The sequence below is a fragment of the Danaus plexippus genome, chromosome 6 (assembly GCF_018135715.1).
Source record: "Danaus plexippus chromosome 6, MEX_DaPlex, whole genome shotgun sequence".
Taxonomy (NCBI): domain Eukaryota; kingdom Metazoa; phylum Arthropoda; class Insecta; order Lepidoptera; family Nymphalidae; genus Danaus; species Danaus plexippus.
The window spans coordinates 7574484-7602044 of record NC_083540.1 but is presented as its reverse complement, the minus strand read 5'-3'; the positions used below and the strand labels follow the sequence as shown (position 1 = coordinate 7602044).

General features: G+C 33.3%; 6 protein-coding genes across 8 annotated transcripts in view; 4 read left to right on the top strand and 2 right to left on the bottom strand.

Annotated features, from left to right (window-relative positions):
* The first annotated feature begins 424 nt into the window (after positions 1-424).
* LOC116778980 (E3 ubiquitin-protein ligase Topors) lies at positions 425-5580 on the top strand. 2 transcript variants are annotated; one of them, XM_032673096.2, is made up of 5 exons: positions 425-600; positions 1484-1712; positions 1822-1988; positions 2906-3154; positions 3219-5580. In XM_032673096.2, the coding sequence occupies exons 2-5, from the start codon at positions 1503-1505 to the stop codon at positions 4615-4617; spliced, it is 2025 nt and encodes a 674-aa protein (XP_032528987.2). In that variant the 5' UTR covers positions 425-600; positions 1484-1502; the 3' UTR covers positions 4618-5580. The 2 variants fall into 2 exon arrangements, with proteins under 2 accessions (XP_032528987.2, XP_032528988.2); XM_032673097.2 differs by lacking the exon at positions 425-600 and adding an exon at positions 618-851.
* A 1153-nt stretch (positions 5581-6733) lies between these two features.
* Positions 6734-14199, bottom strand: LOC133320866 (mitogen-activated protein kinase p38b-like). 2 transcript variants are annotated; one of them, XM_061529854.1, is made up of 9 exons: positions 13958-14199; positions 13512-13648; positions 12810-13003; positions 12621-12730; positions 12416-12540; positions 11799-11878; positions 10762-10883; positions 9839-9969; positions 6734-8220 (listed from the first exon to the last, which is right to left on the bottom strand). In XM_061529854.1, exons 1-9 carry the CDS (start codon positions 14059-14061, stop codon positions 8141-8143), a joined length of 1083 nt encoding a protein of 360 aa, XP_061385838.1. In that variant the 5' UTR covers positions 14062-14199; the 3' UTR covers positions 6734-8140. The 2 variants fall into 2 exon arrangements, with proteins under 2 accessions (XP_061385838.1, XP_061385837.1); XM_061529853.1 differs by lacking the exon at positions 11799-11878 and adding an exon at positions 12114-12193 and having other exon boundaries at positions 13958-14198.
* Positions 14200-14404: 205 nt separating this feature from the next.
* LOC116778983 (uncharacterized) lies at positions 14405-15278 on the top strand. The gene is made up of 3 exons (XM_032673102.2): positions 14405-14728; positions 14841-14942; positions 15021-15278. The coding sequence occupies exons 1-3, from the start codon at positions 14486-14488 to the stop codon at positions 15168-15170; spliced, it is 495 nt and encodes a 164-aa protein (XP_032528993.1). The 5' UTR covers positions 14405-14485; the 3' UTR covers positions 15171-15278.
* LOC116778982 (probable dimethyladenosine transferase) lies at positions 15270-17112 on the bottom strand. Its single transcript, XM_032673101.2, is given in 6 exon segments — positions 15270-15425; positions 15504-15643; positions 15646-15724; positions 15826-16129; positions 16664-16850; positions 16955-17112. Coding segments are annotated over 6 exon segments (918 nt in total). The 5' UTR covers positions 17013-17112; the 3' UTR covers positions 15270-15275.
* A 305-nt stretch (positions 17113-17417) lies between these two features.
* On the top strand, positions 17418-25777 carry LOC133320865 (transportin-1-like). The gene is given in 17 exon segments (XM_061529852.1): positions 17418-17627; positions 17866-18198; positions 18289-18504; positions 18577-18699; positions 18818-18913; positions 19499-19682; positions 20156-20367; positions 20667-20876; positions 21089-21400; positions 21477-21584; positions 22621-22794; positions 23349-23520; positions 23629-23724; positions 24368-24443; positions 25128-25289; positions 25291-25427; positions 25577-25777. Coding segments are annotated over 17 exon segments (2802 nt in total). The 5' UTR covers positions 17418-17522; the 3' UTR covers positions 25663-25777.
* Positions 25778-27344: 1567 nt separating this feature from the next.
* Positions 27345-27561, top strand: part of LOC133320825 (solute carrier family 12 member 6-like) — a 14489-nt gene continuing 14272 nt past the window's right edge. Inside the window, exon 1 of the mRNA XM_061529612.1 lies at positions 27345-27434. Coding sequence (XP_061385596.1) covers positions 27345-27434 — 90 coding nt within the window. The remainder of the gene's footprint in view (positions 27435-27561) is intronic.

The window sequence follows — 27561 nt, the reverse complement described above, 5'->3', positions numbered from 1 at the left end:
GCAAAAAATGCTTTTTTTATTTTAACATATCTATTATACATCTTAAAAGTTTCTTTAGTATTTTTTAGTATTAATTTTTTACTACAAAACGTATTACCTAAAGAAACTTAAGTATTCAAAATTTGTGAGTAAATTAATTCATAAAGTCATATAATTTCATTAAAACTTATAAAATCAACATTGTGCATTTTGAAATAAATATTTACTGTTTATATAAACCGTGTTTTGTCGTATAATTTTAAAATAATGGCACAATTAATTTCAAATGTGACATAGTTCAAATTATAAAACAATTATATATAATATAATATATTTAATAGACACTGAAATAATAATCAAGGTTTACTAGTAGATTTATTGTACCAATTTTACCAACTTTGAAACTATTTCTGGATTGGTATGTATTACCTATTTTTATGGCAACTATCTGACATCGCTGTTGAAGTGTTTCATGTCAGAGTCTAGTGTTAAGATACATCACGCAGTTCGAGATTGAAATAAAAAATAATATGGACCTGTAGCAAATGGCCAATTGCTTCAATTGAACCTATGTTTGGTTATCTTTTTTTTGATATCCGGATAAATCATTCCTTATGAAAGGTAACAATTTAATCGTTTAAACTTGACAACACTTGTTTGTCAGGATTCCGTGACACAGTGGGTGACAAAATTGAGTTTAAGTAGGCAATGCTAGGATTAATGCCTATATATCCAGAAAAATCTATAAAGGATTTTGCAAAACTTTATCTTTAAGTGTTCCTTCTGCGCATCCTTATTGACACAGAAAAGGCCAAAGACGCATATACGTAATATATTGAGCTTTTAAAATTAACATTGAACACGTAAATCAGGTATGGATTCGAGTTTGGAGAGAATTTAAAACTAACTGTTGACAATTGTGTCTGATTAAAACCTGCCAGTTGTATTAATAAAACATAATACCATGAAATTGGAACCCTTTGTTAGATTTCAGTTCTTTAAAAATATAATTTTAATATTGACAAAGTTTTCTTTTATGAAATTCTTCTTATATCAAAACGCCAAATACAAACAGTCTATTTTATGTCTTGTTTTAAAAATTTGCTTTTTTTTTCAATTACATTTATTAATTATAATTATTAAACATATCTAAACAGCAAAGTCTTGACTTTAATAAAATCATTTTAAATTACCTATAAACAGTTTAAAAAAGTAGATATAAATTTATTACATTTAGGTGTCAATTTGAAAAGTGAATAAATAAAATCAAATCATTACTTTTTGCTAATATAAATTTCAACAAACAATTTTATTCTGAACTCAAATTCAGATTGTATACTGAAATCGGAGTTCAATACTTAGTGATCAATATATTTTCTATTACAGTATAAGGAGTGAAGGAATCTGTGCAAAATTTACAGGATGATTATTTGTTTGTAAACATACAATGACAGGTATAGATAAAGTATAAAATGATAAATTTCTAAAAGTCACAATCTTGTAGGTATACAATATTGGTAATCATGGACACGCTGTCAACATCAGCTCAAGACGACAGTTCGGGAGCTAATCCCAGCGGTGTGAAGAGTGATGACAGCAGTCCTCGGAATGAGTCGGGTAGAGGTTCCCCACCACCAAATTGTGCGATATGTCTCGGCACATGCAGAAACAAGTCATTCACTGACACCTGTCTTCATGAATTCTGTTTCAAATGTCTACTTACCTGGAGCAAAGTAAGTCTATTGACTTGTTATTATTGTCAATGTTTTATTGTAACCGCATTATACTATACAGATAACTTATAATATATAATCTGTATTAACATTATTATGTCAATTACAGGTAAAGGCAGTGTGTCCTCTGTGTAAACAAAACTTTAGATCAATCATACACAATGTCCGCTCAAATCACCAGTATGATGAGTATACCGTCGAGCAACACCACACAGAGGAAATTACGGAGAGGATTGATATTGACAATCTTACAACCACAAGGAGATTTAGATACAGGTATATGTTGGACGATTATTGATATGAGAATATATGTCAAGTGTATAGGATCATTCATGTATTTGGTAAATGATTTGTTATGAACAAAAATTTCATATAGTTAATTGGAAGTTATACTTCACTAAGTTGTTTGGATTTTAGTAAAACCAAAATATAATGTTTTTATTTTGGAGATGTGTCATAATTAAACCCAAAGGTTAAAATGTTATCTATATAACAATCATAAAAAGCCAGTTTTGTGATGAGTCACTATGAAACAATGGAAAAGGATTTATTTTATTGAGATAAATAAATCATAGACTTAACAGTTAACATAATCTGTGGCTTGAAGTGTCAAAACCCATATTCAGTTTTTTAAGAAAATACCCGGAGAGACTTTTTACTGAAGTGTAATTATTTTTAAGAATGTATTTTATATTGCATTTAAGGCGATTTTTTTTTACTGGTTTTATTATCTTAATTTTTGACCTAAGAAAATTCTCATAAACAATGTTTAAATATCTATATTAGTATTAAAGTGGACTATTTTGACAGTTGGTTGATATTCACATTTTTTTTTTATACCAGCTTTCTTGTTGAATCATGATTAATTGATTATATTTTATGATTACATAATAAATGAGAATATTATCAAATATTTTTTTTTATGATATAATCACACATCAGGAACTAAAAGAAAAAAATATTGCAAAGAAAATATTCTGTTGCTGTTAGTATCGTCCTAAGAATAGAAAAGCATGGATGGGTATAAAGAAGTGTATGTGGACTGTCTAATGCAACTGCAAATTATTATCCGTCTTATCTCCTGAGTTTGCCACCCATAACCTAATTCCGAAGTTCAATAAAGTCAATAGAATTCATGTAGAACCTACAAGACAGTGGGCGGAATAGGATCAAACATTGAAAAAATGTTCCAGGACGACGCTTACCCTACCGCGACGCGAGACCATTGCTATCCAGCAACTGCTGATGCATTACCCGTTAATGGCGGACGTGTTCCCCTCCCCGCGCTCCCCCGCCGCTCCCGCCCCCTCGTCCACCGCACCCCCACTACGTAGACGCTCACCAGCCTCATTCAGGCGCTCAGTATATAGATACAACCTCTGGGCCAGACCGCTACCGGATTTCACCGGACGTTTCAGAGACTGTTCCCCGGAATTCTACAGGCAGGTCGATAACCTTCACGATTATTATATGACGATGATATACTTATTGGGCGTGTTTTTTTAGGTACAACGATTCACAGATCCACAGACTGGTGCCATGGCTCAATAGAGAACTGCATTATCTGTTGAACGAGAACGTTGGGCACATCGCCTACGTGATCGCCAGGATAATAGAACTGCTTCCGGAATACCACATCACATCGTCGGAGTTCAGAGACAGGATGCGGTCGTATTTCGGGGACAGGACCAGGCATTTCCTGCATGAGTTGTACAACTTCGCTTCGACTCCTTACGACATGACCGGCTACGATCGGAACGTGCAGTACACGACCGATCCCAACATGTCTACTATGGTGAATGAAGTGATCTCTAGTTCGGAGTCTGAAGGCAGCGGGGACTCGGATCTCGTGATGATATCCAGTTCTGAGCCGGCCGAGCCTCCACCAGGTCCTTCCAGAGTTCCAGCCCCCGTCTACCCTAACAACTACATCCCCGAGCCACCACCGAACAACGTCATCCCCATCGAGACTATTTCACAGTCCGACACCGATGATGACTCGTCAGAAGTTATGGTGGTCGGCTACATCAAGCCTCCTCAAGACCGAACCCCAGAGGTCGTCGACCTGCTCGGATCGGACAGCGACGTCATAGTGCAAGAAACCTCAGAGCAACCGCAAAGCAACGAAACTCCAGAGAGATCATCTCCGCGCGTGAAACTCACTATGACCAGCGCGTCGCATTCCTCGAGGAGGGACAGCTCGGACAGTGACGGCAGTGCGTACACGCCGTCGCCGCCGCCTCACAGCAGCAGGCAAGCCTCTCAAGACAGCGACGCGTCCTCGGAGAAGTGCTCGTCGTCGGACATGTCGGACGCAGCCCGCAGGTCCTCGCAGCCTTCCCGCACGTCGTCGTCGTCCTCGTCCTCGTCCTCGTCGCCGTCGTCCTTGACCAGCTCCTACTACACGTCATCCAGCGAATCGGAGTCCAGCGACGACAACGTCAAGAGGAAAAAGGCGAGGCGAAAACTCACGGCGACGGAGAGGAACAAGAGAAACGCGAAGAAACGCCCGCAGCGGACGAATCACAAGAACAGGAAGCTGTCGAATGTACAGGAGAGGAAACAGAGCAAACGGAAATCGCAGTCCGGTAAAGGAGTGAAGTCGTCCAAGAAACCTAGCGAGGTCGCGCCAGAGGAGACGCAGACGGACTTGAATCAGCCGGGGACGAGCGGCACTGCGAGGAATACTAGGAAACGAAAGATGGAAGTGAAGAGGCGCACCGTGAGCCGCGAGAGTAAAAGACTGAAGAGTGTTGTTAGTGTTATAAAAGTCGCAGGTGAATCCAGTTCCCGGTCTAACGTACAGTCCTCACATTTCAGCGTCGTCATTCGTAACAACCGCGACTGTTCGGATTCGGACGACGACATCCCTCTGAATCTAACCATAACCAAGTCATCGTCATAGACAACTCCATTGTATCGATGTAATCCACACTACTAGTTCATGGATACATTCTCTTCGTAGAATTTGTAGATTATTAATTTAAAAAAATTGAATAAAATATTCATGAATTTTAAGAATTAAGATTTAGAAGATAAAAAAATGTGATAATTTTATATTATTTATGATATAGTTCTTTAATTTTATTGATGCGTCGCATCTCGAAACAAACACTTAAACGTTAAAATATAATATATTATTATAAATAGACAAAAATAAAATTGGAAATCGTTATTGAAAATCAATTCGAAATTTAAAAATTAGTGCCTAATTATTTTGTCAAGCGCATACCATAAAGAAGTCAAAACACTGGACGGTGACTTATAAAATTATTATAAAACAATCGAAACATAATTCCAATTTCAAAAACACAGCTGTCTGTAACATTGAAGTGCTTGAGTGGGATGCGACCAGTATTGTATGCCATTATGTAAATATGTAATTACGTTTTTCTCATTTAGCATTTCTATTCTACTCTATACGTGTCGTTTTCATTATGTTAGTACAATCGACGTTAAGGTGACATGCGCTTCTATCTTCTAAATATAATTTGATAGAGATCATACTTTGAAAAATATCTTTTAAAAATGTTTGTAGTACACACGTATTCGATCTTTATATCGAACATAATTTACGTTTCAATAAAATAGGTTACTTATGTACAAATATTTTCAAAATTGTAAAACTTAATAGTTTAAGATATATTGTTTGAAATACGGGTATTTCAATAGACATTTGAATATTCCTGTGCACGTGAGTCGAATTACGATAACGAGTCTTGGAGATGCTTGATACTTGATGATGAGGCTCAAGTGAACTAGCAAATGATTTTTGGTAATATGTACAGCGCGAAGGATATATTTTATTTAAAATAATGAAGGTATCTCGCAAGGGCGATGCTAAAATTAAATGTACTCGATCAATTCATATTGAAGTTTTATTTCAATGGGAATAATAAAATAGTATTAGACATAAATATATTTCTTTTATTAATATTATGTACAAATAGTAGTTGTTCTATGATACAAGATGTTTTTTTTTTATATAGGCAAATCAACTTTACTGGCTTCAACGAAAATAAAATACTGAAAGTTATCAATAATCTTTAAAGTTTTGGAAAATATTAAACCCATTCTTGGCAGGCGATCAGGAACAAAATCGTTACATCAATGATGATAAATTCTTTAAAAAATGTAGTACTTCTGACAACACGAATATTTTTAATACGCTGAATGAAATGTTGTCATATATAAAAAAAAATCCATTTATTGACATCCTCCGTTATAACGTTGGAAATCAAACAGGCTTGATAATATTAAAATATTTAGGCCATGAAATAATAATGATGGTAATTATTTTTTTTTGTACTATATTTTTCGTATGATTTTTGTGTACGCGTGGCTTTATTAAACAACTAGCTTTTGCCCGCGACTTCGTGCGTCTCAACTACAAAATAAAAAAATGTATAGCGGACCCGGCGAACTCTGTTCCGCCTTAAAGACCGTAAATAAACTGATTTTGGTTTTATTATGTTACTATCTTTTTTGATCGAAATTGATAAAAAGTATCCTATGTCCAAGTCCTGGTTTTAAGCTACCGGTCCACCAATTTTCAGCCAAATCGACAAAGCTTATAGACATTTTTAACAAACTTTTAAGTTGGTTATGGTTATTTTAGTTACAATCCTTTAACTAATTTCACCTTTTCATGTTTTGGATCCATCCGTTTTCATTCTCTTTAATTTTCGTTTCCGGTGTGCGCAAGTGCTTCAATAACTAAATTTCCTTAGAATAATTTGAATTATAAACATAAAAAAAAATTGATGTATTTAATGATGAATTGCAAACATTTCTTAATATTAAACTTTCAAATAAAACACGATAAAAAAAGTTAGAGGAATATTGTTGTATGGCAATACCGATTGTAAAAATTTTGATATTTATTAAATTTCTCTCAATAATTTATGGTGTTGTAACTAGTATGTTCTGGCAACTTCGGGTAATAATGTTCCATTTTCCCGATTTAAATTGAACAACGGTTAAATATTGGTTTTTGAGCCTTGGTAGAAAAAAACAATGAATAAAAAAAAAATCCTGAGGTAATATTATATTATACTCAAATTCTAAATTCAAGTCAACAATACAATATAGCAAGGCGAGGCTTGCTAATTTATATTCATATGTGCGAAGGTAACATTGTTGGTTATGGCAATTACGTTTCAACATTAAAAATAATTTTCACATTAACAGATATATAATTGTACGCGAAAAAAATTCGTGAATAATTGGAAGGTATTCCTATATTTAATGTACATATTTTAAAAGGCTTATAAAACAAAAAAAAAATAGTAAATGAATTATTATAAAATTGGTTAAGCATAATAATTTTAACAGAAGCAACAAACTATGAGCAAATTGGGATGTCACATTCTCATGGACGGTTTATTATGTTGCTAGTTTTATAAAACACTATAAACTACATCTACTCTACCTAGCACTATACAGCAAGATGAAGCGGAAACGCGCTCACAAGAGGGAAGATACATCGACGATAATGCCACTAATGCGTATTGCTATAAAATATTGTATTTTATTACTAAAAAGACGTGCGCATTAGAATCGTATATTTTTGAAGTGAAACTTCTCTGCGTCTTCCAACGAGGTTGCGTTAAACGTTTAACGCTCTGGTGGGGAGGGGGGGGGAATAAAAAGACAGAGCGAGAGTGAATGCGAGGCGCTCGAACCCATGCGGGCTATTAATTGCGACTTGTAAGTAAAGTTAATGAATTTTTTCATTAAGAAACACAAAAAAAAAATCTTAAAATCAATTTCTACCCCTTTATGTTTTAGTTCCAAGATAACAAAGTTTCACTTCTTCCGCGCGGAGGGACTCCACGCACAATACATATATTTTTATTTATTTTTGTTACTCTTATGGCAACAAACGATCTGTGACGCAACACGTCCTTGAATTAAACTTTTGCGATATAAAAATACATTTCCAAGGCGAAGCAATAAAATTCAATATAACACTGTCTGATTGTCATCGTGAATGTTGATTATAATGACTAATAAATTACAAGCGTTTTACGTTTACCATACGTTCTCATTGTCACACTAAATACGGAAAATTCTCAGTTTTTAATTTCATACTCCACACTTTATAGCATCAACTTTATAGAATGAAAAAATTAAAATAATCCGTTTAGTTTACAATGAAAATCCGTGGTAAGGGCATATAAATACATTGTTTCAGTTGTAAATAGCGCGATTAAAAAATATTACATAGGTATATAACATACACAACAGCCGCAGCTGTCTGAGCGACGCATTACACGATTACGTTATAAAATACGTTTATTTAATTTGCGATGTAAAGAATGTCATCATATGACATCCGTTTGTAATAATTTATTTCACGTATAAATGATACGTAGAAAGATAATTGACTTTTTAAAAATATATAGCTTGCGTTGTTATGTTCACGATTACGACGGGTTGACTTCGATGACCGTGTTCATGTGCTGAGGATGGGGTTTGAACTCCACGACCTCCTTCCATACTAATTCTGAAATTACATAAAAACTTTGTATTATAGTAAACAGTTTAGTTTGAGTATTATAGAAAATATATATATATATATATATGTGGCAATATTCATAACGTCAAATTGGGTTGCCAGTTCGAATAATTATATATAATTTTTTTTCATAACCATACAATGATAAGGTTAATGACAGTTTAAAAAAAAGTACTGGTCATTATGTAACTTCACCAATATTGAGAAAGATTCAATACTTCCTTATATAATGTTTCTAATGAGATACCGCAGTGGGAATTCAATCTATTTCACATTTGTGAAGAATATTAAAATATTTATTTTAATATTATAGTTTTTTAAAACAAAAATTCAGTTGTGGACATATAGTAAGGAACATATAGCTCGTAATATACATTCAGCACCTAAAGGAAGTAGTGCTAAGTCAACATTTCCTATACTCAAAGTCTTAAGACGCGGAGTCAGCGCAGCATTAACCGTATAGCTGGAGCATTTGCTGAGGGCCCTGCGCTTCATACACATAGCGAAAGTCGCTTATATAAAAATAATCAAGAACCCTTACAGATCAGAGACCCGTCAAAAAAAAATCCTGTAGAACCTGGTTTTATAGACGAAAAATTAATTGTGGCGGAATAATCATTTAAAAAAAATTAAAATTCCTATGTCGAGACAAAACTAAAATTGTTCGGATTTACTATTTTTTTTTGGAAATGTATGAAACTTGGTTCATTCGTGTCTGGTTCAGGATTTGATGGAGCAATCGGGACTGTTGATATTGGCTTGTTTTTGGTCAAACCACCGATATGTAAACAAGTCCTTTATTTAGAATAAATTGTACTATATCATTGGCATTAATGTTTTTTGTTGCTGAAACAGGTTTGGAAGTTTTTTTTCTACGTCCGTTAGCTTACTCTTGACTCAAATCAAATTCAGAGATATATCTTCTCAGTCTTTTTAGGAAACATTATCCTACCGTAAATTTGGATCTGCACGGTCAGCAATCTTAGGATGTCGATTCAGAATTTATATACATATTTTTTTACCGGCTGTTATCCTAAGAATAGTGAAGGGTATCTCGGTTTTAGTCGCCTATTTTACGTTGAAAAGAGTGCTAATAACATTTTCAATTAAATCCTCATTTGTTAGAACAATATATTTATCTTGTTTTTTTTTATCTGGATTTCTTAAATGGGTTTTCGTCCTAACTTAAAATTATGCTGGCTTCCTTTGAGCATTCAATTAAACTTTTACTAGTAACTCCGTAGGGTATTGTAATTTGCACTATTTGGTAAAATCCGATTTTTTAACGTGAGTTTTTTTTTTTGCCGATATAAAGAAACTGGTTCATGTCTTAATTCTAGATAATGCCTTTTTTTTCCATCACAAGTTCCTTATCCTGCGCCATGTCCCTAATCCATACTGTGAATGAGTTTCTATCAGAGTGTGGTCAGTATAGACATGTTAAAGTTAAAATACATCAATATATAATTGAAATATTTTGTTGTGAAAATGTAATTTGAAATTTTATCTTGTTGCTGTTGAAATTTTTATACTATGATACGTAATCATACATTGATTTAGCATTGTCTCATCAGGGTTACCAACTATTAATAGTTAGGGTTGTCACCTTTCCACTTGTCGACCGGCAGGTCCATGTCCTCGAAGCTCTGGTCGTAAGGAGCGGAGACCGGCTCGTCTGTGGGGTCGGCGTACTGCGATAGATATTCGTGGGCCAACGCCTGCTCAGCTGTCACACGCCTGAAATATCGAAGAAGTTCCATATTTAAAAGTTTCTTCTTCAACTATGACTCACAGATAAAAAATCATTTGTACATTTAACACGGGTATATCAGAAATAGATAATACAATTTTGTATTTCAATGGCCCTTGTGAGTAGGTTTCAGAGTTTGTTTGTCGTTCTCATCACATTTGATACTATCCGAATGATTAAATACTAAGTTAGCAAATACGCCCCTCACTGTTGTTAATTTTCTTTAAACAATCTTGCATTAATTTTTTAACATACGACACATTTTATTGATTGTCTAAAACGTGCTGATCGACTGTATTTATTTTTGTAACTTCACTATGTTTTCTGTACTTTTTTAAGTTTCCTTGCGATTGTAATTTTTCATGGTATTGTGTTACCAATGCTATCTAAATTAAAAGCGGTAATCACGTGACGATAGAGTCGACACGACATGGTATGTGGCAGAGATTAGACTAGACAGTAAAAACTTTCCTGGACGTTAAAGTCAAGTTTGAGCCGTAGCGTTCCAGCGGTTTATAAAATCTCCTCACAATATACACAGACACAAGAAATCTACGCTGAAGAAGCTGTTCGTGGCTTCTCTGCTGCTCTCATCATAATCCTATACTGCTATTGATTCTACTTTCTTTATTCCCCTTCGTGTTATTTGGAACTAAACTAGCGACATCTGTTACGCGACCGACGCTAGGAACTGCAATCTATGTTCAATTGTAATAAGGTTTAAAATCGCGCAAAACGTCTAGGTTTTTCTTTTTGAAGTTTTATTATATACGACTTACTTGTCAGCGTCCAGCTCCAGCATAAGTTCGAGAAGGTTGACGGCCAACGGGTTGGCACCGCGGAACACCTCGCGGAAATCACGCCTCTTCAACGTCGGTAAAGACTGGATGTAGTTACGAGCCTAAAGTATAGTATGCTTTATTACACCAGTGTTATTAATATAACTGTTTAATGAAGGAGAGTTAGCATTTTTTTCTTATCTAACTTAATAGCCTTCTTAGAGGACACTTATTTTGGCGTCTCGAAAACAATTTTAAGTTTATATTACTTGGTATATCCAGTCATTAGCAAAATCCAATGGCTTAGAATTACAATATTGTTTGATTTGATTTATTTTAAACATATTTTGAATGTTTAAACATTTATATATACATAATTATTTTAAAATAGTGGGGCATCGGGATGATATATACTTTTTACTGAAATAACAAAATATATAACTCTAAAATATAACCTTCAAAACTCATTTCAAAGAAACTATAATGATATAATAACATATTATAATATGAGGTATACCTCTGATATGTGATTCTAATTATCATAATTCGAATATTTGAAATATATTAATTAATAAGCTAATGCTATATCACGTAATAAAAGAATCATAAAATATAAATCTGACTAGTAAAGTTTATTATTTACTTATTTGTCTTTATTATATTATATCAGATACAGAACGATGTACGACCTCACATATCGTAATTAAATTAAAACTTTAATACTATACCATTAAGATCGAAAATGCAACAAATCCAACGCGTTAACACACTACAAACACAATGGTGGACAAATCACACAATTTACACAAACAAGGTCACGTTTATGCCAAGACATCACTTTAAATACTGCAAATATATTAACACTTTCTTGATGCCACCGACATTCGACACGCGAACATGTGCAAACACTAGGTATTAGGATTACTCATATTAATTTATTTTAATAAAAAGCCTGTCAGAAAATATTTATGCATTACTTTTTTATACTGTTCCAAATTCAAATTAGAAAAATTAATTTGTTTGTTATATAAGCTTACCTCTTCACTTATAATTTTGTCTATGGTATCCTGTTCTGGTTTCCCGCACAAAAACAATATTCTTGTGAGATGGTCAATATCTGAACGCGCAAATGTTAAGGCAAGCACCAAAACTTACATAAGCATTTTTAAGACAAAGCAAAGCCAATAAAAATATATACAAAAATATTTTAACGGAGATCCATATGTAGAGATTAATCAACGAACTAGGTTATATTATTTAAGTTATAATATCTACTCATGAATCTCAATTCCAATATGTCATATAAAGTGGTATATGCGCCATCCACCCTATCTATACAATACTATACTTACTGACTCTGATGATATTTTCTGCATGAACTCATGAGCCGGTGTACCAAGAACCTCCATTATCAAGTTTAACTGATGAATATCTGTGTGTCCATTAAGGTTGAAAAGCCAGAATACATTTAACTAAAAGCTATGACAAAAAACTAAATGTGAAGAGTGTAATGGGAAGGTAATGTGTTATCTCTGTTATAACACAACAATTAGACAAGCTGAAAGATGCAATAATATTTATATACACAGCACAATAAATAATGTTGCCATTATAACTACGACATGTATTAACTAAAAATAACCGAAAAGGATACGATCTGTACCAGGAAATAATGTCCTGCCAGTAAGAAGTTCAGCCATAATGCATCCAACCGACCAAATATCTACAGTCTGATTGTAGTGCATCCAGTTTAACATGATCTCTGGTGCCCTATACCACCTATGATGTCAACGGATATTAATAATTTTCGTAATCCAATAATATTTTTTTTATAAGAAATATGTATAACTAAAATATACCTTGTGGCGACATAGCCTGTCATTTCAGTCTCAGTAGGCCGTGCAAGGCCAAAATCTAATATTTTCAATTCGCAGTCTTCATTCACAGCAATATTGGAAGGTTTCAAGTCCTGAAAACATTTTCATGGAATTATGAAACTTACAAAACCAATTTGCATTGAAAATTATTTAATTATGTGTATACTATACCCTATGAATAATACCGGCGGAGTGTATATACTTTAGGCCTCTTAGTATCTGATAGATGAGGAATTGTACGTGATCATCGGATAACTTCTGAGTGCGGACGATATTATTCAAGTCCGCTCCCATCAAGTGAGTAACTAAGTACACTTGCTGAAAATCCTCCAGATTCTTTTCTGGAGTGAACACATCTAGAAGGCCTGTGAAATTAATTTAGTTTTTCATACTTTATGATATAGAAGATAATAAATGATAAACAAATGATATGAAATATATATGTTTATTGATTTTAATATTGATTGATTAATACATTTAGCAATAGTTTGCAATAGTACTACACCATTTATATATTATTTTATGTTTTATTCAATATTATCGTTACTTTACTATATATATTTAGATATCATTATAATTTTGTTACTACCAATAAAAATATTACCACATGAGGTGGAATAAACGGTCAAAATACAATGTTCTATTCTCTGGTAGTACAATAAATCTATAACAAATCCAAGACAGATACTTTTTTTTATAAATTTTTACCTATTAAATTGGACAAAATATTTTGTTCTCTATTCAAAATGGATGCTCAAAAATCATCAAATATATAATAAAAAACTAAATAAACATAAATTATATTGTCAGTTGTGATCTATTATACTTTGTGTAATATTTTTATAGCAACATTAGTATGCAGTTACAACATACCGATAACATTTTCATGGTTCATGTGTTTTAACATTCTCAGTTCTCTGTAAGTTCTCTTAGCATGTACAGCAGACTGAAATGGTCTTGCTAATTTCTTTATAGCGACTTTCATGTTATGTACAGTGTCTATGGCTGAGCTGTAATATAGTTTTAAAATTATATTTCTTATATATATTAAATACACAAATAAGTTATATAAGCAAAGAGAGTTTGTTCTTTATTTATCATTACTGCTATGCAATTGATAAATTTTACGAGATAACTGATGAAAGTGATAGGCATATCGCTAACATGTTACACCCACACAAGCTAATTTTATAAAATGTTAAATTCTTATAAGATTTACAAGATAATACAAATTCGTATAGCGGTTTCTCTCATAAATTTATAATTAAAAATAAATACTGGCATTTTGCCTATTAAGCACTTTCTAAATAAATACATACCAAACTTGGCCGTAAGCGCCAGAACCTACAGGTGTAAGCATTTGATATCTTTCGGGTACAATCCATTCTGTTTTATTTATCTCAACTGTATGATATCGAGGCATGTTTAAGGCACAATTTTACGATTTCTTAATGGTGAAAATTAATAATTAACGTAAACAAAAGTTAAAACCACAATTGAAAGTTAATTTATCTTACAGTTACTCTGTTACTGTCACACGCTCTTGCCAATAGTATTAAGAGATAGTCTCTGCATAACTGACCACAGACAGAAAATAGTATGCGAAATAATTTAATAATTTATTGAATTACTAGCATATTTGGTAAAAAAAGTTCGATTACGGTTTTGCATTTTTTATGTTATATTCTCTAATTTCTGAAAATAACAAAACATCTGTGAATATAACGAACAGAATGTTTTAAGATAAAAATTAAAAATGTGAGATGACATCTGTCACTACTAGTAGTGTTATTACAATTTGTTCAAAGAGCCAGAGTTTACACTAAAAGTTATCATAGTCATAAAAAATGGCTCAAACAGCGGGCGTAAAGCCCATGACCATAACCGGACGGGTTGCGTCCGAAAGGGAAAGATGTCTTGGCATGACTGATGTTGAACGGGCCTGGCGAAAGCAATGGCTGCAAGATCAGATCTTATCCTCAAACGAGCCAGTACATGTAGAAGAATATTGGAGAGAACGTACCAACCCTATTCGTAGATTTTACCGCAAACCTTTAGATGTAATATTTTCAAGTCTCACTCCTGTACTGGTAAGATTACATAACAATAATAACCTAATTTTCCATAATAATAAATAGTCAATGTAAAATATTTACTTAGATTTGTAAATTATATCCTAGAAGTATGTCTACATCATTTCAGGGAGCAAGTCGAGCTGCTGATTACCGATACATTGCTGGGAAACTTGGCTTAATGGCTGCGGGTGCTCTATGTATCCATTACTATTTTAAATACAACGGCAATGTAAGTCTCATGTGACATTAATATAGTTAAAAATATGTAACATGTTATTCTATATCCTTAAATGTCTTATTTTTATAGAATTGGACTAAGAAAGGAGGTTGGCGTACAGTAAAAACTAAGCCAATGGTATTGCCAGGACAACCTGGCTTTCCATTTAAATCGGACCGCACTAAGGATTCTGATTATGCAGATAGAGGTTTTAGCAAATCACCTCTTCATGCTAAGTAATAGATGGATTCTGTAATAAACTAGCTCACAATATGTAGTTTATTCTTCATGTTACCTTAAATTGAATGTAGTGAGTGGCAAATACGGAAATAAAAAAAGTTTTTGTTATGCAAAGTGTATTCCTTCAGAGTTAAAAGCATGTAACAATTTCATGAAGTCGTCAACATCCATAGTCCTAGCTCTCATCTGGTCAGCTTCGGCTGTTGTTAAAATATCTTGAATCTTCTGTTTGATGTCAAAATCTTCTGGTATTTCCTTAAATAAGAAGAATTTATTACTATAAAAATGAGGACTTTTAAAACATGATTAACCTGTAATAAATATAACAGTCACCTTATTGTGTAATGAACAATGAACTTTATAGTTTTTCTCAAGTACAGCTAATGTTGTACTCTGTTTGAAAGAGGCTGACAATGTTTTGTTCTTTCTGACAAATGCTATTCTCGTAAGACCGTCCCATTCCACAAAATTATTGGAGGCGGTGGATTTCTTGGTTCTATTCGAACGACACTAGACTCGACCTTTGGTGGAGGTCTGAAGTTGTTTTTTCCAACCTAAAATATACACAAACACTGAATAATACAGTTAATCATTGGCAAAATTAATACCAAATATAAAAAATAATATATAATTACATAATAACTTTTTAGATTACCTTCATCAACATGTCGACTCTAGCTAACAGTTGAGTGTTAATTGATAATCTACAATACAGTTTGTCTCCCGGTTTTGCGACTAATCTCTGTGCAAACTCCTGTTGAAACATCAACACTGCACATCTAAAGAAAGGCCTGTGTAGAAGCAGCTTGAATACTAGCGGCGAACTGATTTGATATGGAATATTTGCCACACATATATCAAAGAATGGCAGTTCGGTTTTCAAAACATCTCCCACTAGTATTTGCAGCTTAGCCTGGTATGGTGTCCCTTGAACACGCTTCTGAAGTTCTGCCACCAGTCTGTTAAAATATTTATCATTTAGGTATAATGCAAATAATGAGATTTAGCTAGTAATTTTTAAATGAAACTAAGTTTTTCGGTTGTTACTGTGTTTTTATTATTTACTAACTGACATATTGGGATTATATATAACTACATAATCCCCATGTTTCCATTCCTTTACAGCAACCGAGATCATGCACAGACAATATGAAAGAGACAATTAATTTATACCTTAGTTTCATTTAAAAAGCAAAATATTTTGAATAGAATATAATTAAAGATGATATCATTGTCTAACACATTTTACACTAGAGATTGCATTTGTAAGTCCACAGTTTTAAAGTTTTACAATTATATAAACACCAGTGATTAAAATCAAACATTTCTTGTATCTATTTTGTTATTAAAATACACAACATTATATGTATAATAATTATAAACTTTCATATTTTCAATTATACAATTTATTTATGACAAAAAAATGGAATCACAACTAGAGATACCTATTAAAAAATATAAAACTAGAACAAGGTTTTATGTTATTAAATCACCTTGTATCGATTTCACAGGCTATTACTTTTTTCACTCTATCCAACATCTTAATGGTCATGTTACCAGTACCAGGACCAATTTCAAGAGCAACATCCGTAGGTCTTAGACCAGCTTTGTCAAGCATAGAAGTAATGATAAGGGGGTTCTTTAAAATATGTTGACCAAAATCCTTATTGAATTGAATGCCTGTAATATTTATAAAACTTTAATCACAATATGTATTCAATATAATTATTTAAAAATAATATATTGGCATGGTCTTATAACCTAATATTAGTTAAATTACAAACCTTGTTTAGCAATTTCATTGTGAACTCTTGATTTTTTTTCCGCTTTTATTTTAGGCATTTTTAAGTACCTTAGTTATTTTTAAGATGTTAAAAATTAATAACAATAAGGCATGAGTTTTGACATTTAAGTAATTTATAAATCAACAAATGAGCAAAATATTATCTTTTATGACAATGGGTGCCAGTATTTTGCTCCGAAATATACAAATAATTTTATATATAAGTTTTAAAAAACATTGTGTTAGAATTCATTGTTTTAGTAATAAACTTTTAAAAAGAAATTAACCTTTAGTTATTTTTCGGTTTTTATTGGTAATACAATCAATAAAAAAAGCATGAAAAAAGCGTAACTTATAGAAAGCAAATTCGATTAAAAAAAAATTCTTGATTATTTTGCTTGTAATGTGTTAAGTATATTTTAATTTTAAGATTTCGATTTGTTATTTTTAAGAAAAGATTGTTGTAACATTATGCTATCTGTTTTATCTGGCAACACAAAATCGTCAAATTTTGGCATGGTTGATCTCTACAAGACCGAATAAAATAAAACCGTTTTCGTTGAATTATTATGAAAATGGAGTGGAAACCTGAACAAGAAGGATTAAGACAAATATTAACACTACTAAAGGAGTCTCAGTCACCGGACACTGCTACTCAGAGAGCAGTTCAACAAGTATCCTTTTCATGATTTTCAAGTCGATGCACATATCGGCGTGGATGTTTTTTGTATATTATAACCGCTTTTTCCTGAAATGATTTATTATTTAATTATTTAGAATGTCCATTCTTATATGTCTAGTCAGCTTTGGTACACAAGTTAATAAATGTTTGATCTCCACGCCAGTAAAAATCGATTTTTCCGACATGACAGTCCTTGACAGCTTTCGATTTCCATAACAATGTTATTTCAGAAATTGGAAGAATTAAACAAATACCCAGATTTCAACAACTACTTAATTTTTGTACTAACAAAACTAGTTTCGGAAGAAGAACCGACGAGGTCTTTGAGTGGTCTTATTTTGAAGAACAATGTCAAAGCGCGCTACAACAGCTTTTTACCCGAGGTTGCGGAGTTCATAAAGCGAGAATGTTTATCAGCGGTTGGAGATCCGTCGCCGTTGATTAGAGCGACTGTTGGCATTATAATAACAACCATTGCTAGTAAAGGTGAACTTACTTCATGGCCTGAGTTATTACCAGCATTATGCCAAATGCTTGATTCACAGGACTACAATGTTTGTGAGGTATGTAACCAACCATTTTTTAAGTTATTTACTGGAACACCATTGTTGTTTTGAATCAAATGCTATCAATAATAAAATAAATATTTCCAGGGTGCTTTTGGAGCGCTTCAGAAGATTTGTGAAGACACAGCAGAATTGTTAGACAGTGATGCTTTAAACCGGCCATTAAATGTATTGATCCCTAAATTTCTCCAGTTTTTTAGACATTCATCACCCAAAATTAGATGTCACGCCATCGCTTGTGTCAACTATTTCATCATGGGCAGAACACAAGCTCTCATGTTACACATAGATTCTTTTATTGAGGTATTTTTTACGCACTGAAGTATTAGTTAATGTATTATTTCGTATATTAAAAGCTTGTATGTTTCCCTTCAGAATTTATTCCATCTAGCAGCTGACGAAGATCCCGATGTAAGAAAAAATGTTTGTCATGCTTTAGTGCTGCTATTAGAAGTTCGTTTGGACAGACTGATTCCATACTTACCAAACATTATTGAGGTGATTATATATATTTTTTAATAGTTTCATTTCACATTTACAAGTATGTCCGTATATTAATTCTTCTTATGTGTTTTAATTGTGTTTTATTAATGTTTTCTGTGTATTTTATTTGTAGTACATGTTAATGCGCACACAAGACGCTGAAGAAGGTGTAGCTTTAGAAGCATGTGAATTTTGGTTGTCGCTTGCAGAGCAAAATGTTTGCAGGGAGGTAAGTCTATATGGGAATATTTCCATTTTTTTCTTACAAACCAGTTCTCAAATATGATATAAAAGCTGTAATTTGTAGTTTTTTATAAAGAGATTGTTTATTTTTATCTTGTGTGTACTTTTTTAATTTCCTCGTACATAATTTGTTGAGTGTATGTGTATGTATTTTTTCATGTCACATAACTTGAGTTGTCGTCTTAATGTATTGTTCATTGTATGGTAATTGGAATACAGTAAAAACATTTCACACTTATTGGCACATAGGTTCTCAGTTCAGCTATCGTGTTTGTTTTATTTGCATAAATTTAAAGGAGCCTTAAATGCAAGTACTGTCAACTGACAAAATTCAAAGATATTAAAAAAACATATTACTATAATTTCATATTTAAGACATAATTAAAACTTCCATCTCAACATAAATGATTATTAATAATCTGTGTTCATGTTATATTTTTAATAATCAATACAGCCTTCAACTCTTATAGTTTAGAATCAGACACATTTAAACAACTTAGTTAAAATCACACTATTAAGACTTGTATAGACATTGCTATATGTATATTTATTCTGTGCTTACGTTTGGCAGGTTTTAGGGCCACGGTTGCCATCCCTACTGCCAGTGTTGGTCCGAGGAATGAGGTATTCAGAGATGGATGTGATTCTACTGCGAGGTGATCGTGACGATGATGCCGATGACGCTGAGCCCGACAGAGAATCAGATATTAGACCGCGCTTCCACAAACCACGCTCACACACCATCAAACATAATGGTAGTTATATAATTTAATTCTTCTTGAATGTACCTCAAACACTCACTTTGAAAGGAGAATTATACTAAGTATTACTTTTAAATGTTATTAAATAAGCAATGTTTGTTTATATAGTGGCTATAAATTTTTTAGTGAACCTTTTAGATGAGGTATTTAAATAGCAACATAGTTTATTACTATTTGTATTTATTTATAGTTATCATTTTTGGTGTTGCCAGTTTATAATTATATAACAATGATATAAGCTCTCTCACAAATTGAATAGTGATATAGACAAAATGTACATAAAAAGTATAACAGGATTACATACTTCTCATTTTATGGTATATATATATATATATATATATATATATATATATATCAAGTACATACAAATTATGGTGTTTTTTATTATCAAAATAATATATATACTTTTTAGTCAGTTACAGAAGATTGAAATCAGGGTCATAAAATTTGTTGTTTTATTTTTATAGCAGGTGCGGGTGACAGTAATATGTCAGGCGGTGGCGAGTCTGATGATGAAGAGGAAGGCGGAGACGACGACGGCTCCCTGTCTGACTGGAACCTTCGCAAGTGTTCAGCCGCAGCCCTAGATGTACTAGCCAATGTGTTCGGAGCCGATTTACTGCCAGTACTATTCCCTATACTCAAGGAGACGTTGTTCCACGATGATTGGGTCATCAAGGTTAATATAGATAATATTCCTATAAATTACTTTAAAAGTGCTCATCATATAATAGGACTTTAATTTAATTTAAATTTAATTTCAGTTACTCATAATCATAAACATATTACAAAACAAATTTAACTAGTCTTGTACAACTTAAAACAGATTCAACAACGAACAATTCTATCGAATTGTCTGTTATTTTTGTACTAGAAAGATTGTAATAAGTTTTTATTAGTTACTCAAAGACACATGTTGGAATATCCAAAATAGACTTTAATTCTACTAATTATGGTTGGTGTAATTCCTTTGTGTAGGAAAGTGGCATCCTAGCATTGGGTGCTGTAGCGGAAGGATGCATGGGCGGTATGGTACCTCACCTGCCGGACTTGGTTCCGTACCTCGTGTGTTGTTTAGCTGAGAGGAAGGCTCTAGTGCGAGCTATCACCTGCTGGACCCTGTCGAGATACTCACATTGGATAGTCAGCCAGTCACACGATCTGTACCTTAGACCCGTTATGACAGAGGTACTACATGTAGATTTATTTAATGCATACATTGTTTAATTAGATGTTTCTCTGTGATGCACTCCTACTTTCATAGTGCGCTATCTTTAGTATTTGAATAGTGGGATAACATAATTTGAATTGTTGAACCGTTTGAATTGTTCATTAACAACATGCAGACATTATACAATAAATTGTAGGTAGTTTTAAAATATAATATTTATTTTTTTTAGCTCCTAAAACGTGTCCTGGATAACAACAAACGAGTACAAGAAGCTGCTTGTTCGGCGTTCGCTACATTAGAGGAGGAAGCCTGCACAGAATTAGTACCATACTTAGGACATATTCTACAGACATTAGTGTACGCGTTCAGTAGATATCAACACAAGAACCTATTAATATTGTACGACGCAATCGGCACTCTAGCCGACTCTGTGGGACATCACTTAAACAAACAAGAGTACATTGACCTTTTGATGCCACCTCTGATTACTAAGTGGAATGTATTAAAAGACGAAGACAAAGATCTGTTTCCTCTACTAGAGGTAGGATTTGTTTATGGTGTTGATGATGATAGTCTATGGACTATGTCACATGTGTAACTATATTTAATGTTTACAGTGTCTGTCATCTGTAGCAACAGCATTACAGTCAGGATTCCTGCCATACTGTGAACCGGTGTTCAGACGATGTGTGTCCCTCATAGAACAGACATTGAATCAAAACATTGTGAGTATTATTTTATCATATTGATATAAACAGTCGTCGAACATATTGAGTACTTTTCCCATTTAAATGTTATATGTTTATGTTTCATATCACATTGTGTTGTAGTAAACAACAGATAAGATTGATATCAAGTAGGTTACACGTAATATAACCCATGATATTTTTTTTTTAATATACAAGATAATTATGTATAGCAGCGCTAGCAACAGTGATTATAAAAAAGATGTTTATGTAACAAAAATCCTTCCTAACAACACTTACATATAGATTTTAAACTTTTATTCTTAACTAGTTTTTGTCCGCGACTTCGCGTCAATTTCAGAATTAGTTATATATGTATAAATAACCTGGGGAACTCTATTCCACCCCAGAGGACATAAATAGCCAGATATTGGAATTTATTAAGTTTTATTTTTGGGAACTTGGTGGGAACCACAGTTTGCGTCTAACTTTGAGGGCTGGCGCGAAGCCCGCGTTAATATACGTGTATGATAAGTTTAACATGTTCGACAACTTATTTAACAAGGGTTGGGAAAGCGTTGTTTTCCCGTAATAACAATTTTATCCAAATATTATTCAAATCTTTGGTAATTTAGGAGTGAAAGCGATCAGATTCCCCAGAAAGTAATTTTTGCCATGGGAATACGTTGACTTTCCGCGGTCAAAAGTAACTCATGTCCTTTCTTAAGTCTCAAACTATCTTCTTACCAAATTTCATTTAAATCTGTTCAGTAGTTTAGGCGTAAAAGCGATCGACCCACCTGAATTTTCCCATGGGAATGCGTCATATTCCCGGGGTAAAAGTAGCCTCTGTCCTTTCTCGGTTATCAAAATATCTCCATACCAAATTTCATGCAAAATGGTTCAGAAGTTTAGGTGTGATTAAGTAACAGACATACAGACAGAGTTACTTCCGCATTTATAACATTAGTATGGATATATTTCTCTTATGATGTCTGAAAATCTTTTGGATGGAATTTGTATTAAGGAATTTAGCATCTATTGAATATGTTTAATTAATAAAAAAATATTTCAGGCAAACAGTCAGAGCCCTGAACAGTTTGATGCACCGGACAAGGACTTCATGATAGTGGCACTGGATCTGCTGAGCGGCCTGACCGAGGGTCTGGATGGACACATCAACCACCTTGTGCTGAACTCCAACTTAATGCAGCTTCTGTATCAATGTATGCAGGATCCTATGCCGGAGGTTTGCACACTTTCTACACTTTATGGCTCTCATAATATCGGATAATACATTTAGGTTGACCTTTATACATCTATCAAAATTATATGATTGTATAGTTATGTTTTATTTGTAAGTGTTTTATAATTTGTTTCACTGATTTTCAATGTATCCCTTTTAATGTTGAACTTTATAACACACTCTATCATTCATATTGTTTTTGTAGTTATTTTTTTGGAAAATTTTGGCAACTTGTACAATTCCAACATTTTTATTAAACACATTTATTTGTCTGAGATTTTTATAGCTGGGCTACATAATATGTATTTAATGTAAATTTTTTTGCTCTATCAGTCTAAATAAACATCACATTATAGTACAGTTTTAGAATATATAGGATAGTATATAGGATGTATACAATGTCAAGTAAATTTCTGAGAGGATATAGTAATAGGTTACTCTTTTTACTGTCTGAGCGTGGTAATTATGACTACTGCCGTGTTCTTCTTATAGATTGTTTTGATACAACACTAATTGTGTATAAATAATATTTATAATGTCTGTCTGTTTGTCGGCAGGTCCGTCAGTCGTCGTTCGCGTTACTGGGAGATCTGACTAAGGCGTGCTTCCAACACGTGCTGCCATACATACCGGAGTTCCTGCCCATCCTGGGAATGAACCTCAACCCAGAATTCATTTCGGTGTGCAACAACGCCACTTGGGCCATCGGCGAGATTAGCATTAAGTTAGGTCAGCCATTATACATTGATATAAAATAAAACATGTATGACATTTGCCCTAACAAAATGCTTTTTTTCTTTAAATTTATTTACTCAATAATATTATAATAAACGACAGGAGCAGAGACCTCAAAATATATACCGCTTGTACTGAACCATTTAGTGGACATCATCAACCGGCCGAACACACCAAAGACCTTACTCGAAAACACAGGTGAGATATTTATATATATGTGCTGAGATGTGTATATAAGTGTTTAATGTTTGTCATAGGTATTATTATTTGCTGTGACATTTTTTGATGATGTTTTGGTGGCGATCATGTTATCTTTATGTATAATTTTTAACTTTATGTTATTTGATCACATGTTTTTTCCATTTATTATTTAGAAAAAAAAACAAAAAAAAAAAACTTTCCTACTTTAAAATCTCTTCACCAAGATAGTATAAACCCATGTATTATACATATGTTATCTAGAATGTTTACTAGAACATATATTATATGTTTTAGTTATGTTACCATAGTAAAAATATAATAATTATTATATGAGACGCTCTTCGTTATCTATACAGCCAGTAAAAGGTTATATTTTATTTTTGTTTCCGGGTTGTAATGTAAATATTATACTCCCACAGATGTAGTGCCCATAGAGAATTAAAGTGTGCGCCTGAAGGCCGGCTTGGACTCTTGCAGATAATGAGACGAAGAGTCCAGGCCGTTCTTTGATATGTTTAATACCTAGCTGTCTGTACTCTGTAGGAGACGTGTCTCACGTTGCAGTTTGTATCTGAGTATGTTTTTTGAATGGTTTGTTGATTTGTTCTTGGTTTTTGTTCTCGGTTGTCGGGGCGCTTAGCGATAACTATTGGTCGGCTAGGTTATGTGTGCCCCCACGACGTCGCACCCGTTTTACATCAATTTGTACGCCAGTGGTCTGTAGTCAAAACTTTTTTTTATTATTAATTATTTATATTTAATTAATTTTTAATATTGAAATAAGTTCTATCCCTTGTATTATTTCGATGGTGGATGGTGTTTGTTAATGGCTTGTTGATATATTTTATTATTATTATTATTCTTTATTTTTATGATCGTTTGTTATACTTTCTTTCCTCCTTTAACCCGGCATGTTGTGTAAGTGTAAGACTCGGGCCACACTTTGACTGTCACTGCTGTTCGGTACATACATTAATCATATTATTTTTCAGTGCTGTACTCTGTGTGTTGAACACCATCGCTTTCTAAATATATATATACTATATATATTTGAATTAATATTTTTATATTATACTATATTATTATTATTATTATTTTATCCAAACTGTAAGACAAAATATATTCCTTTTTTTTATTATAATAATATATATTATTTTCTGTTGTTACATTTGCTTACAGTTTGGAACCCACCTGGTATTCAGTGTCTGTATACTTATGATTTTGTGATCGTTGTTAAATGCTCCACTAGTCATATGTTTTAGTATACATTTGTTATTATTCTAACGCTTCTTTTTGTTTCGTTTATTATGATTTTTTAAATCGAGCGCAGGTCTGGCAACTTAGAATCGGCGGGCAAAAAAAAAAATTGAGTCTTGATTGATGTTTATGGATTATGTCAGGTGTACGTCACTGAGGAACATCCGGGATAACGACGAGAAGGATTCAGCGTTCCGCGGCATCTGTCAGATGATCCAAGTGAATCCGGCGGGGGTGGTGCCCGACTTTATGTTCTTCTGTGACGCCGTGGCTTCGTGGACGCATCCAAGGACGACCTCAAGGAGATGTTACGAAGATCCTCCACGGGTTCAAGAACCAGGTCGGAGAAGACAACTGGCGACGTTTCACCGACCAGTTCCGGTACAGCTCAGCGCCCGCCTCTCCGCCATGTGCGGGATATAGGACGGACAGCGACATATGTGGTAAATATAATTTATATATATAGCTTATATAGTAGGAATGTATTTACTATTACTTGATTGTTTACTCCATAAATTATATTTCAATTTGTTTTTTAATATTAAATGAGATTAAAAGAATGTTTTTCAAATAAATATATTAAAATTTCCAGGGGAATCAATGTCAATACGGGTCGGGAAGACATTGCGGGCGAGAGCTCACGTGCTAACACCTGCCTGCTCTATAATATGTACCTGAGCCATCAGTAACCATACGCACTCGCTCAATACAAAGCATCCAAGGACTAGGACGAGGGCTCGTAGCGGCTCTACGGCTACAAGTGCTACGACGGCTACGAGCACTGCACCTGGACCTGGCGGCGCGTGGTTAGCGGAGCGTGACGTCATCGCGCCTGACTATACTCTAATATTGCATGAACCTTAGAATAGCAGTAGCTTTTAATTAGAATGAAATAAATTTAATTTTAAAGAAGTCGATTACGAAACTGATACATCTGCCCATAGAGGATAGTGAGTCGTCGTATTGAAATTTCACTGTGGAATTTATATATATATTTATATATATATGTATTTTTTGTACTAAACTTTGTTGCATTCGCACATTACGTTAGCATTAAAGTGACGCAAGAAAATCGTTCGAAGCTGTATAGTTTGTAATGTATGTTTGTGTATTTTGTTTGTGAGATCCGTAGAGATGGCTTAATGTGGAGTCGGTGCCGAGTCCCGGCTTTGTGTGTTGTGACGTCATGCGCGACGGTGAAAAAAACATTTGTATCGATTATATCCTTTTTTTTTTAGAAATTAAATATTAAAATTTGTGATAGTTTTGGATTACATATACTGATGAAAAAGAAATTGTTAAAATTATAGTGATGCCTATTTGTCTGAGAGCATTTATTCACGTCTCCACTAAGCTTGTCTTTCGTATATATTTTAAGTATATAAAATTGATGTGTTAACTACTATTTTAATATAAATTACAAGACTTAGGGAAATCGAGAATTTACGTCAACTGTGATTTGTGACTGGTTTATTTTGACTATTATATGTGTACAATATGTCTGTGTCTATGTACATATACTGCTTTGATAGATTTTATGTGAACTAGATTTCTGCTATATAATATACCAAATAGTATTTTTACGTTTTATTTTGTTTTAATTGATTTGTATGTAAAAGTTGCCAGTGGTGATTAATTCTCGTTGTATTGACGAGCCAAAGTCATTTTCAGCTTCAATATTGCCATTTGTTAAGTCGATATTTTATTTTTATTAATTTTGATATCGTAGAATGTGCATTTACATTAAAAAAAAAATCTTATGGAATCCAAACGTCCGCTAGCCCTCTAACGTCTATCCATCGACAATTTTATTGCCACTGGCAACCCGAATGATTGATATGAAGTATTATTTATGTGTATAATAATTAAAATAATATTATGTATATGTAAATACATATTGAGTTGTATATATTATAATACTACATGCGAATAAAATTGTTACTTTTTTTGTTTTTATAAAAGCTATAAAGTCCGAATTTAACCACTTGTTATATGTCATTATTACATTATTTTTTTCAGATGCGACAGGCTCCTTTCTGAATGTCGGCACTCGCACAGTTTCCGTCTGCGCCAGTTTTGATATTTACATCAGAAATGCCATACTCAAATTGTGTTCTACGGAACTCGTGATCCGTATTTTGGAAGGGAGCCCGTCATTTGGGGATCTGTAAATTTTTGTTCAAACAAATGCTAGTATGTTTCGCAATCTTAGTGTTAAGTGTGCAGTGGTATGTTTAGGCTTTTTCGGGGTTGCAGTAAATTTACATTCCTTGTGGATTAATTATTTTTATTCGGTTTTTTTTTTGTCGTAACAGCAAAATTTATGGCGTTATGGTATGTGTAATGGTGTATCGTGTGTAATGAATGTCGGTCCATCCCTCCCGTCTAGTCCCAATCCTCGTCAGTGCCAACGAAGCCTCTGTGCGGATGAGCTCACCTCTCATCAACTCGTGAGTAAATTTTATGACCCAAAGGGTATTTTGATAGCTCCTGTCTATTGATGAAAAAAAATATATATGTAATGTAAAAAAAATTTGGAACGTTATTTTATAAGAGGAACACACGATCGTTACGGGT

Excerpts from the sequence above, each read along its gene's own strand:
- LOC116778980 (XM_032673096.2), top strand. The coding sequence starts at position 1,503 with ATGGACACGCTGTCAACATCAGCTCAAGACGACAGTTCGGGAGCTAAT. Across the intron at positions 1,713-1,821 it reads GTCTACTTACCTGGAGCAAA|GTAAAGGCAGTGTGTCCTCT; the intron begins GTAAGTCTATTG and ends TGTCAATTACAG. Across the intron at positions 3,155-3,218 it reads TGTTCCCCGGAATTCTACAG|GTACAACGATTCACAGATCC; the intron begins GCAGGTCGATAA and ends GTGTTTTTTTAG.
- LOC133320866 (XM_061529854.1), bottom strand. The coding sequence starts at position 14,061 with ATGCCTCGATATCATACAGTTGAGATAAATAAAACAGAATGGATTGTA. Across the intron at positions 12,731-12,809 it reads CCGCCGGTATTATTCATAGG|GACTTGAAACCTTCCAATAT; the intron begins GTATAGTATACA and ends AAATGTTTTCAG. Across the intron at positions 9,970-10,761 it reads CTGGAGCTGGACGCTGACAA|GCGTGTGACAGCTGAGCAGG; the intron begins GTAAGTCGTATA and ends TCGATATTTCAG.
- LOC116778983 (XM_032673102.2), top strand. The coding sequence starts at position 14,486 with ATGGCTCAAACAGCGGGCGTAAAGCCCATGACCATAACCGGACGGGTT. Across the intron at positions 14,729-14,840 it reads CAAGTCTCACTCCTGTACTG|GGAGCAAGTCGAGCTGCTGA; the intron begins GTAAGATTACAT and ends ACATCATTTCAG. Across the intron at positions 14,943-15,020 it reads ATTTTAAATACAACGGCAAT|AATTGGACTAAGAAAGGAGG; the intron begins GTAAGTCTCATG and ends TTATTTTTATAG.